The sequence below is a fragment of the Notamacropus eugenii genome, chromosome 1 (assembly GCF_028372415.1).
Source record: "Notamacropus eugenii isolate mMacEug1 chromosome 1, mMacEug1.pri_v2, whole genome shotgun sequence".
NCBI classification, from domain to species: Eukaryota; Metazoa; Chordata; class Mammalia; order Diprotodontia; family Macropodidae; genus Notamacropus; species Notamacropus eugenii.
In genome coordinates this window covers 333,213,992-333,227,170 of record NC_092872.1, presented here as the reverse complement: position 1 = coordinate 333,227,170, position 13,179 = coordinate 333,213,992, and the positions used below count along the sequence as shown (strand labels likewise).

Sequence of the window (13,179 nt, the reverse complement as noted above, 5' to 3'; positions counted from 1 at the left end):
CTCTTGGAACTCTGTCCGCTGAAGGCGTCATTCCCAATAAATGCCTATACTTGGTGGTATGAGTCTGAGTTTATACAATCTATAGAGGTGGCTTGAGTCTGAATTCTATTAGATGGTCCTGCCACAAACTACAAAACCGCAACACAGTGAGCTTTAAAAACTGATTAACTGAATAATCCCTGAAGCATTTCCCACTCCCCACCAAAATGCATTTTTTTCAATTCATCAAGATGCTACTATGGAAGAAATCATTTCAACCAAGCAAGAATGTTAAATTTAAGGAACTTTGGACCAACAAAGATAACTGAGGAGGAAACAGTACTACAGCCCAAATCTCTCCCAAAACAAGGACATTCAGAACACTAAACCAAGTAGTGATCAGAAAACCCAGGAAGAAACCAAAGTGATTCATTAACAGGTAAGGTGAGCAGCTGAAAAGGACTATATAAGGATGGAATGTTTACCTTCTAAAAGTGGAAGAAAAAAAGTGTCCCTTCAGAACTCCAATGTCATCAAAAGTCACAGAAATTAGATATGACAATGCACCTAGGGCTGTAGGTTATGTTTTGTTGATCTTAAAAGAAAACAGAAAATGGAGGAGAAAAGTCATGAATTAAAGAAACGGGAAAGAAAGGAGGGGGGAATTCACACAGTCTGGACATGCAGGTAGAAAATTATACAAGCAAGGAAGAAAGAATGAAAGAATCTGATTGGTATCTAGGTCAATGAGAAGATAACAAGGGCAAATTTTATCAAGCACAGATCACTAATGCTAACTACACTCCTTTCTCACCACCCTCTTCATCTTAGTAAAGAAAGAAATTGAAAACAAAAGAAAAGGCAAAGTATAATAGAATTAGATGCAGGGAAATACACAATTAATGATAAGAAATGATTCGTGTGAACACAAATTGAGAAGAGAATAGCAGAGAGGACTAGAAAGCAGAATCTAACAATATGTTCTTTACAAGAAACAAACCTGAAATATATAGATTCATACAGAGTTCAAATAAAAGGCTAAAGCAAATCTATGAGGCTTCAAATGAACTTGAAAAAAGAAGGAATAGTAATCATGACCTCAGATAAGGCAAAAGCAAAAAGAGACTTAGATAAAAGAAATAAAGAGGAAAATTTTATTATGCTTCTAGATATCACAGACATTGCATTAATACTATATGTATATCTACATATAGATATCTTTCTATATCTATCTATCTATCAATCTATCTATCTACTATCCATTGAATGGCAAAATATCTTAAAGAAAAAATTTACCTAGTTACCAGAAGAAACAGAAAGGAAAATTCTAACAGTGAGGAACTTCAAAGTACCCCTTTGAAACCTACACAAATATAACTTTGGAAAAAAAAAAAGAAATCATGATCCTAAAAAGAATTTTAAAGTTAAATATGCTAATTCTCTAGGGATTAATGAATGGAAATGAAAATAGTATACATATTTTTCAATGGCACATAGCAACTTTACAAAAACTGATCATATATTACAGCATAAAAATGCACAAATATGTACAAAAAAGCAGAAATATTAAAAACTTCTTTTATTTGGCCACCATGTAATAAAAAATTTTTAAAAGGGACAGTGAAAAAAAGATTTAAGATTAATTAGAGATGACTTTCAGCTAAGATGGCTTTCTTAATTGAGATAGACCACACACACACACCTACCACATACCTACTTCAGAAAAACCCTAAAGTTAACATCAAATTGAATAAAAATTAAGAAATCCAATGAAAATGTAAAGTAAATGACTTATTACACCCCAGAACTGCATACAAGGTCAGTTAGAAGCACAAGAGGCGCACCAACAAAATCAATGCTAGCAAAAGGTGTGACCAGAGACAAACCAAGAACAAGTACAGCCTGCAAGGCTTGATGTCAAGGGGGATGAAAGAGTAAAGAGCTCCCCAAGAAAGCCCCAAGAAATGCTACAGAGTCAGTCAGAGACATCAGATAGGCTTGGGGTTCTTTAAAGTCTGATCTGAGAAACCAGAAAGGACATTAAAGATCCAGTGTTCTAAACCTCAGTGACATAGGAAGTGATTAACTTTGGGAGTTGCTTCAGTGCAAAATCCAGGTGACTTGGGAAGACTTAAAAGGCCAACCATCCAATCCAAAATTGCAACAAGGGTCCGGGGACTTCCAGAAAGCCCCAATTCAAAAACTAAAGCTAAAAAGATAAGACAAACACAGAAAACACTGACTAGTACAAAAAATTATTATGTCTGGATATTCTAAGAAATAAGGAACAAGTAATCTAGTAACAACTACAAGGAGAGCCTCAAAGGAAAAGATGAGGTTTCCCACAAGGACTATATGAATACCAAGACATTAAGTAAGATATACTGGAGAAAACTGAATGGAGACAGAAAGGAATATACCTTTTCTCAGCGGTATACGGCACATATACAAAAACTGACCATGTACTAGGGCATAAAAACTTCTCAATCCAGAGTAGAAAGGCAGAGATAGTTAAATGCATCCTTCTCAGATCATAATGCAATAAAAATTTTATGCAACAAAAGGCCATGGAAAGCTAGACCAAAAATTAATTGTAAACTAAATAATTCTAAAGAAGGAGAGGGTTAAACAACAAATCAAAGAACAATCAACAACTTCATTCAAGAGAATGACAATAATGAGACAACCTACCAAAACTTATGGGATACTGCAAAAGCAGTTCTGAGGGGAAGTTTTATATCATTGAATGCCTACATGAATAAAATAGAGAAAAAGTAGAGATCAATGAATTGGGCATGCAGCTGAAAAAACTAGAAAAAGAACAAATCGAAAATTCCCAAGTAAATACCAAATTAGAAATACTGAAAACCAAAGGAGAGATTAATAAAACTGAAATTAAGAAAACTACAGAAGTAATAAATAAAACCAAGAGCTGGTTTTATGAAAAAACCATAGAACAATGTCCCTAATGAATATCAACACAAAATTATAAGTAAAGCATTAGCAAAGAAACTGCAACAATATATCATAAAGATTATATGTTATGCCCAGGTTGAATTTAAAGGAAAACTATAAACACAATAGACCATATTAATAACAAGAATAACAAAAATCATGATTACATCAACAGATGCAGAAAAAAGCTTTTGAAAAATGCAACAACTACTGACAGAAAAAATACTAGAAAAGAGAGTAAATAAATGGACCTTTTCTCAATATGATAAGCAGTATCTATCTAAACTCTAGGACCAGCATTGTAAGTAATGGGGATAAACAAGAGGCCTTTCCAATAAGATCAGGGGTAAAGCAAAGATATTCATTATCACAATAATTTGATATATTGCTAGAATGGAATAAAACAAGAAATTAACAGAATAAGAATAGGCAAAGAAGAAACAAAACTATTGCTGTTTAGTAGATGATATCATGTTTTCCTTAGAGAAAGCTAGTCAACTAAAAAAATTAAATGAAACAATAACTTCAACAAAATAACATATAATATAAATTCATTTTATCAGTACTTTTGTTTATTAACAAAATCCAAAAGAAAAAATAGGAAGACAAAATAACTATAGAATATATCTAAAATTCTTGAGATGCTACCAAGACACAGAGGAATTATAGAAAAATACAACTACAGGGGCAGCTAGGTGGTGCAGTGAATAGAGCACTGGCCCTGGAGTCAGGAAGACCTGAGTTCAAATCTGGCCTCAGAAACTTGACACTTACTGGCTGTATAACCTTGGGCAAGTCACTTAACCTCAATTGCCTTGTTTTCCCCCCTCCAAAAAAAAAACCACAACAAAAGACTTTTTTAAAGAAATAGAGACAGATATAAATAATAGGAGAAATATTAAGTATTCATGGGTAGGCTGAGCCAATATAATAAAAACAATAATACTACCTATATTAATTTATTTACTCAGTACCATACCAGACTACCAAAGAATTAAAAGTGTTAAAAATAATAATAATAACAAAATTCATCTGGAAGCACATAAGGGCAAAAATTTCAAGGTATATAATGAAAAAAGTGGAAAGGAAGGAGGCCTAGTAGTACTAGATATAATACAATATTACAAAGCCGTAATCAACAAAATTAGTTGGTACCGATTAAAAAACAGAAAGGCACAAAAATTTGGCATACAACACATACAGAAGCAAATGTACCAAAGTAATCATTACAGTGATTGATAAACTAAAAGACCACACTATTCAACAAAACTTCAAGAAAAATTAGAAAGCAATCAGGCAGAATTTAGGCTTAAACTAATATCTCCCATGTGTGATGTGGTAGGTGATCCCAAGAGAAATTCCAAATGGACACATAATTTCAACATAAAAAGTGTCACCAAAAACAAATTAGAACAAGAAAAAAATTACCTTTCACCTTCTTCTGTGGACAGGAATACAGTTCATGACTCAACAAGGGGAAAGAGGGAAAGGAAGGGAGTAAGCATTTACACAGTACTTATAGATGTGCCAGGCACTGTGCTAAGCACTTTTTAATAAATATCTCATTTGATCCTCACAACAACCCTGAGGCAGGTGCAATTATTATCCCCATTTTATGGTTGAGGAAACTGAATCAGAAGTTAAGAGATGCACTCGGTCACAGATCTAGTGTCTGAGATCTTCCTGTCTCTTGGCCTAGTGCTCCATCCACTGTGACATCAGCTGCCTCAACAAGGTATAGAGAAGATTACAGAAAATAAATTGGACAATTGTGATTATATAAAATTCAAAAACTTTAAACAAAACTAATATATAAAAAAATATAAGAGAAAGTTAACTAGAAAAAAAATCTTTGTAAAAAATTTTCACATGTAGGTCTCATTTCCAACATGAATAGGCAGTTTTTAAAGAAAAAATTTCAAGCTATCAGTAGCCATACTGAAAAAAATGCAATTAATAACTAGAGAAATGCAAATTAAACTTGATGTTTGACTTCATGTCCATCAGATTAGTAAAAATGACAAATGTTGAAGAGGCTGTGGGAAAATGGGTACATTAATGTACTGTGAATTGGTCCAGTCCAGAGGTGGGGAACCTGTGGCTGGGATTTGTTCTGTGAAACTTGGATTCAGACAAAGGCCACATGTGGCCTCCTGGTTACAGGTTCCCTACCCCTGGAGTCCAGTCATTTCTGGACAGCAATTTGGAGTTATGCCTCCAAAGATAGTAAGTTGTATATAGCCCCTGACTCTGTGACTCCACTACTAGACCTATACCTCAAAAAGAATAATGAAAAAGGAAAAGAACTCATGTGCAAAAATATTTAGAGCAGCTCTTTTCATAGTGGCAAAGAATTAGAAACCATGGGGTGTCCATATATTAGGGAATGAGTGAACAAATTATGGTATAGCAGTTATAAAACATTATAAAAACAATTCTGAAAGCCTTAAGTAATCTATTTACTGACCAATCACAATTCCTGAGGAATGATAATTGATATGCTGCCACCTCCTGAAAAAGAGGTGATAGACTTAGGATGCAGAATGAGACATGCATACTTTTGAACATGGCTAACAGAGGAATTTATTTCACTTGATTATGCATATTTGTTAGAAGGATTTTATTTGTATTATTTTTTCAAATGAAGCATGGAAAAGATTGGAAAAATTAATGCTTATTAACTGAAAAAGTAAGATGAAAGGCAGTTATAATGTTTAATTAAAGAATTACAGCATGTTAATACAACAGAACATTATTGCACTTATAAGGAATGATAAAAAAAGGATTATTTCAGAAAACCCAGAAGTCCTGTATGATTTGCAGAGCAAAATTATCAAAACCTAGAGAACAATTTGTATACTAATAGGCAGCATCTTCTCCATGAGCCTTTCCCGATCCCAACTGCTAGTACCCTCCCTCACAAACTATCTTGTGTATAAGTAGTCTGTACACATTTATATTTTTACTAAGTTTATATTTATGCTGCATATATTTTATATGTATTTGCTAGCAAAGATTATTTCATTCTATTTATTTGTATACCTGATAGTATGTGGCACATATCGGCGCTTAAAAAATAGTTGTCAATTAACTAACTGATAAACAACTTCAGAAGACTTCAGAACTCTGATGAATGCAGTGAACAATCATGATTCCGGAGAACTGATAAAGCAAGCCACTCTATTCCCAAAAGAGAGGTGTTGGACATAAGATGTAGAATAATAATGATCATTTTTATATGGTACTTTAAGGTTTACAAAGCACTTCATAAATACCTCATTCTATCCTCACAATAAGCCTAGGCGATAGGTGATGTTATGATTCTCACTGTACAGAGGAGGAAACTGACACCGACAGTGGTTAAGTGACTTGCTCAAGGCTAATATTCAACGTCATCAATATATGAGGATGGATTTGTACTCAGGTTTTCCTTACTCTAGGTTCACTACCCTATGAATTATTCCACCTGCAGTCCTGAACATGACTTGTTTTGCTTGACAATACCTATTTATACATGGGCTTTGTCTTTCTTTTTTTTTTTCCATTTTGGGGCCTGAGGGATATTGGGAAGGAGAGATATTTGATATCTTTGATATCTGACAATAAAATAAAAGGTCAAAGAAAATTAAGTCAATTTATCTTGCCTTCAGCTGAAAACCCAAGCCATGCCAGGTAAGACTTTCTTGTAAGAGGAAGAGGGTCTCCATGCAAAACCTGCTTTTTCTTTTTCCCCAGCTCTAGCAGCTGTACTCCAAGGCACTGATCTCCATCAAATCCAGTACCTATCAATAAAAGATAGATATCAAAATTACTCATCGAAGGTCATCATACTATAACAAATCATCTGAATGGTGATTTGTGACATAGTTTCATACTATGAGTGACTGTTCTAACTATAATAACTATAACATTTAAGATTAATATCAGGTTTGTTGTCTATCATCAAATCCATATATGATACTATTCAGTTCTTAGTCATAAGGATCTATATGTAACACACATAAAAATACATATATACACACTAAAATGTAACTATAGTAATTCATATATGTTACAACTGTGATTTTCACAAAGTATATGACAGGATGTTTCTATGTTGTTTTGAAAACACATCAGAGAGTACAATTATTTTCTTCATTTCTGCAATCAATATCAAATAATACTTATAAGCACCCAATATGCACAAAGGAGCTCACTGATCAACTCTAATGAGTAAAATCCCAAACCACAAGCACAATGCATACAAAAATCCCAAACCACAAGCACTGTTCATACAAGAGGTTGTATCTATTACAGGAAGGTTAAAACCTTTTCTTGATTAAGTTTTATGAATGTCTGGCCTTCTACACTATGTATTTATTTTTGGTATGATAATTTATAACAGAGGTGTCAAATGTACAGCATACAGCTAATGGGCTGTATCCATGTGGTCCACAACACTCCCAAGTGTGGCTTGAACTAGATTAAAACATAAATGGAAACTATTTAACATAATAAATCAAAATAAAACATTGACAATATTACATTTTAAAACTAAGTCAATATGTAGCCTTATATATGGAATTATATATGGAATTCTTATATATGGATTAGTGACCCCCATTTCTTTTTGAGTTTGACACCACAGGTCCACGATATTTGAATTTCAATATTTCCCCAACAAAATACAAACTGTCAAAAGACATGGAAACAAAATCCTAACATGGAATGCTTTTGCTAATACTAATAACGCTATAATTAGAATGTAGTGCTAGCTGATGGTATGTTGCTTCTTAACAGTTTAAAACTCCAGTTTTACCTATCCAAAGATTACTGTGGGATTAAAGAAAACAGAGACAGAACTATACTACACATAATGACTACGGCAATGTAAATAAAGTCAATCCTAAGAGGCAACAAGATTCTGGTCAAATACAATAGCCAATGTTATTACCAGACTGTCATAGAGCAATGGCACATTCCTCCTTTCTGTTAACATTCAATAAGCTGTTTTGGGAGTAATATACTTTTTTAGGGAGTTTTTTCAAGAAGTGTCTGATGGGTCAAAACAGAATGTATACATAATTTTTAAAAAATGACAGTTGTATAACAGCCAAAACAAATAAAGGTAAAAGTACACTATGCAATTAAAAACAAAAAAAAATATCTTTTGCTTAGGTTCTTCTGTATTCAACATCACACCACAGTGAAACTATTAAAATGGTAAAAAATAGTTACCTCTGTGGAAAGCAATCAAAAGTTGCTCTCCATGTCCAGCCATTGACACAACAGGGCCAGGAAGACTGAAGACCTCTTTCTGAACACCTCCTATAGAAAATATACGAAGGAGCAAGGCACTGGTGGCAGAAGCAGCCCATCCTTGACCAAGACAAATGGCTTTAATATCCTCATTTGGTGGCATGTCTACTGTCCACTCTTTACTTGAATCCCACGAACTAAAATGCAGGCAATGAAGCTTGCTTAAAGTTGAAAGAAAAAAGAACAAACATTTAAAACCTTCATATTTTATATTCAGACAGGTGGTTGCTACATAAAATCTCTAAATTGACAACTGTTTGCTTGTTATCATACATCAAACTAAAATTCAGTGGCTAGTACATGATATAAATCTATGTAAATAACTAAATAACTAATGTTTTTCATAAACTTAAAATCTTGAAATGATGCAGTCACTGTAAATATCTGGAATCAGAAAACTATGTATCTTCTGAAAATAATTTAAGAATTTTAAAATAATTTTTAAATTGTTTCTAAGAATTAGTAAGTTAAAAAAATTAGCTCACAGTTTCAATGGATTGCTGGAGGAAAATATAATGTAAGAGTTTAAAAAGCATAAATGTACATATCTATTTACAACATAAACTCATCAATTAACTTTACCTTGCAAGTTCTGCGGTACTGTCACAAGCCAACAAAATAGCTTCATGGGAAAGATCTGCAATTGTATAATTCAAAGTGTTTGACAAATGTGTTGCATGGTGTATGGATGTATCATGAAATTCCACATCTATAGCACTGTCCTGATCATCATTATAGCATCGAATAATTCCAATAGAATTCCAAACCTATAAAAAAACACTAAGATTAAATTATCAGTTTTGATGAAACATAAGCACTTAAAATTAGCTTCCTTTTCTAACTATTACAATTATTTCACAAAGAACTGAAAGACAGATGATTCCATTGTGTCTGTGTATATGTTTATAACACACACACACACACACACACACACACACACACACACATTCTTTTTTTTTGGTCAATTACAGGCTATTTTATGAGGCATAGGTATCAACTATCAAACTTTGCCCTGAACCAGAATACTTTAGTGATACTAAAATCTTGCAGGTCCCCAGCCTGTCTCTGAGATCGTGAAACAATACAACACTGAATGTCCCCCAAAAGCATCAACAGGACCAGCCCAGATCTTCCCTCCAGACATGTGGCAGAGGCCAGCCCTAGCATGAAACCTGAAGTCAGGAAGAAAACTGGAACAGTGGACAAAATAAAAAAAAAAATTCTTCTGTGTGAAACTATTATAGAAGCAATGATGCTCAAGACATAAATACAAAAGAAAAGAATGATTCCAAAACATCTACAAGCAATGCCTCAGAGAAAAACACAGCTTGGCCACAAACTCAACTAAAGTTCCTGGAAAAGATGAAGCAAGAGTTTTGAAAAAGAGCTATAAATGTTTTTATAAATGAAATGAAGGCACTTGAGGAAAAAATTAGTAAAGAAATCAGAGTTATGCAAGAAAGAATTAATTGAAAAGGAAATTAACAGCTTGACATAAGAGGTACAAAACTTTGCCTAAGCAACAAACTCCTTGAAAATTAAAATAGATCAAAAAGAAGCTTATGACTCCATAAGACAACAAAAAATATTAAAATAAAATCAAAAGCTAAAAAAATAGAAGCAAATATAAGCTATAGCATAATAAAAGTAACTGACCTGGAAAACTGAGAAGAAAACATTCAAGAATCATTGGACTCTCTGAACAACATGAAAAAAGGGCCTAGACATTATATTTCAAGAAACCTTTAAAAAAAAACAAAACCCTGCCCAGATATCTTAGAAGCAGAATACAAAATGGAAATAGAAAGAATCCAGCAATCATGTCCTGAAAACTCCCCAAAACATGATAGGCAAAATCCAGAGCTTTCATGTCAAAGAAAGAATTTAAGCATCACCCACAATTTAGCAGCCACCACTATAAAGGAACAGAGAACTTGGAATATGATAGCCCATAAGGCAAAGAATACGAACTTCTAGCAAAGAATAACTTACCTGGCAATAATGCTACAGAGAAAAAAAATAATCCTTTAATCAAATAGAAGACTTCCAAGCATTCCTGAAAAAATGACCAGAGCTGTATAGAAACTCTGAAGGTAAACACAGGAGTTAAGGGAAACATAAAAGGGTAATCATGAACAAATAATGATAATTGACTAAACAAAGATAAGCTGTTTATAGTCTAACACAGGGACATGATAATGCCCCATCATCATGAGGAGTAACAGAAAGTGTCTAATTAGACAAGGCTTGGGAATGGTATTGCCATATCCCGATGATCTTAAAGAGAAGAATGGAAAGAGAGGGGAAGAGGATACGCTGGGGTTCTGGGGAAGGGTGGCAAAAGTAGATAAAAAAAATTACAGAAAGCTGTCTCACATAATTAATTAGGGTGCACAAGTAAATATAAAAGGAGGGGATGGGGAAACAGCTAAAAGTTCAAACTCTCATCTGAACTTCTTAAAGGAAGAAAGAATACACACACACATATAGAGTTGGGTACAGAAATATGTTTCACTCATCAGGGAATCAGAGGGGAAGAAGAAAACGGGAGAAGGGGACTTTGAGAGAGAGTAAATTAAGAAAAGGTTTAGTCTTATACAAACACAAAACAAACTCTAAGCATGTACAAAAATATTATAGCTCTTTTGAAGTGGCAAAGAATAAGAATCTGAGAGGCTGTCCATAAATTGGGAAATGGACAATCAAGTTATGACATATAAATGTGATAGAATACTATTTTGTTGTATGAAATGATAAAGAGAATGTTTTCTTAGAAACCTAGAAAGACTTATATAAACCAATGCTGAGTAAAATGAACAGAAAAGCAGGAAGATTTATACAATGATAGCAATATGAAAAAGACAAACAACTCTGAAAGCATTAGAAATGTCTATCAGCATAATGACCAACCAGAGTCCAGAGGACTAATGATGAAACATGCTTACCACCTCCTAATAGAGAGATAAAGGACTCAAGTGCAGAATTGAGACAACTTTTTTTAAAACAAATATGGCCAATACAGAAGTTTGTTTTTACTCACTACTTATGTTTGTAAATGAGTTTGTTCTTCTTACAGAGGGGATAGAGGGAATTTGGGGCTGGAGGGTGAAAAGGCAGATTTTTTTCTAATTAAAAAAATAAAACGTAATTTTTAAAAAACATATAGCTTACTGACTAATGCAGTTACAAATGCCAATTCATTTTCTCTTTATTCTAATATTTGGTTTGTGACACAGCAACAAAAATTTAATTTGGGGTTATAAAGAACAAGGTATCTGTTGTCCTTGTAGAGTGATAAAGCATTTATTAAGCACTTACTATATACCAGACAGTGTGCTAAGTACTGGGGATACCAAGAACAGCAAGAAAAATAGTCCTTGATATCAAGAAGCTTACATTCTAATGGAGAAGACAACATATAAAGGGGACCTGGAAAGGAAGGAAAGGAGGCATTACATGATCGGAGCATGGCTGGTGATGTTCATTTAGTGCTGCAGAGACCTGAAACTAAGTCATTTAAGATGAAAGCCGGTCTATCAAAGCCCAGGGTGATTCTAGGGGCAGAGTCCAATTTTTCACAAGTGAGGGGGTGGAGATGATGATGGCCTAGTTGGAGACAACTTTATCTTCTATTAAGAAACATTACCAGCTTATTGCAAGACATTTAGCCATCAAACAATATGCATTTAGGAAGCAACTTCTACGCACCAGGCACTGGGGATTGCAGACAATCCTGTTGGGTAGATATTAGAGACAGTCCTGCCTTCATGGAGCTTGCATTGTGTCAAGGGAGGTAATATGAACATATATTAGTGTATACAAAACACACACAATAAATACAAGGGGGTGCTGGAGAAACTAGCAACTGCTGGCATCCAAGCTAAGTTCTAAAGGAAGCTAGGGATACTAAGACGCAGAGATAAGGAGGAAGTGCACCAGACATGGGAAACAGCAGGCACAAAGGTATGGGAACTGCACCTTCTTCAAAAGTCAAAATTGACATATTACATAGTACATAATGACCAGAAGATTAAGGCCTCATAAGTAATGACAATTACAACAAAAGTTTACAAAATTTTTCAAAATAAAATGCGGTCCCTGATTTTTAAATATAATTTATCTCGGATCTATTCCACCTAAAAACTGTAAATGGCACACACTAAAACCTTGATTAATAAGGATCCAACTATTTGAAATGCTCAATTAATTTCTTTCTGAACTCTGCTTTGAAGGGAAGTAGGCAAAAATAGCAGGAATTTATTCAAATGGCCAACCTTTAAAAAAAAACCCTGGGTCAAGACAAATGTAATTTCCTTTTCCCTTTTATAGCTATGCTGGTATACCATGAAAAATATTCTAAATAAAGACCCTGATGCATTGAAAGGGATAAAATTACTGAAAAAAGATGTGATTATGTTCACTATATACATTCTATAAGAAAGAAGAGTTATGTATGTTAGAATAATTTTAACAAGATTTTAGAGCTTTAACCGGTTAACTTAACTACAATAATCTATTTCAGATAATCAAGGTTTTCTATTGTCTCATAACAGTAAGGATAACTACTAAACGTAACTGAAAGACTTTTGTTTATTAAATACAAACCTTCTGTTGAGTCTTACCATGAATCGATGAGTGAGGTGCGGAGGAGTAGAACCAGACTGGAACGGCTTTTGCTGTGGAGATGGCATTGGTCCATCATAAAATGGCCTTTGGAAAGTTGTAAATGGCATAGCATGAGTGCTACCCAACTGCTCATCTTTCTCCTCCTCTTTTTCACAATGAGAAGTTTTTTCCATCACTGCTACATCTAGAATAGAAATTCTTCTAATCAGAGAATCATAAATACCAAAAAAATAAAGAACACAAGCTAGTAAGCTGTTGTGAAAATAAAGACCAATTTCTGATTATCTCATATAAACTGTGGGCCATCTGACCTGCTAATCA

At 33.8% G+C, this 13,179-nt stretch overlaps 1 protein-coding gene across 2 annotated transcripts in view; it reads right to left on the bottom strand.

The window, feature by feature from the left end:
• Nucleotides 1–13,179, bottom strand: part of WDHD1 (WD repeat and HMG-box DNA binding protein 1) — a 73,125-nt gene that overhangs the window by 34,668 nt on the left and 25,278 nt on the right. For both annotated transcript variants that reach the window (XM_072629801.1, XM_072629802.1), the window contains exons 12-15: nucleotides 12,855–13,042; nucleotides 8,815–8,999; nucleotides 8,152–8,393; nucleotides 6,579–6,716 (exon numbers count right to left, since the gene is read on the bottom strand). In XM_072629801.1, the coding sequence (XP_072485902.1) occupies nucleotides 6,579–6,716; nucleotides 8,152–8,393; nucleotides 8,815–8,999; nucleotides 12,855–13,042 (753 nt within the window). The remainder of the gene's footprint in view (nucleotides 1–6,578; nucleotides 6,717–8,151; nucleotides 8,394–8,814; nucleotides 9,000–12,854; nucleotides 13,043–13,179) is intronic.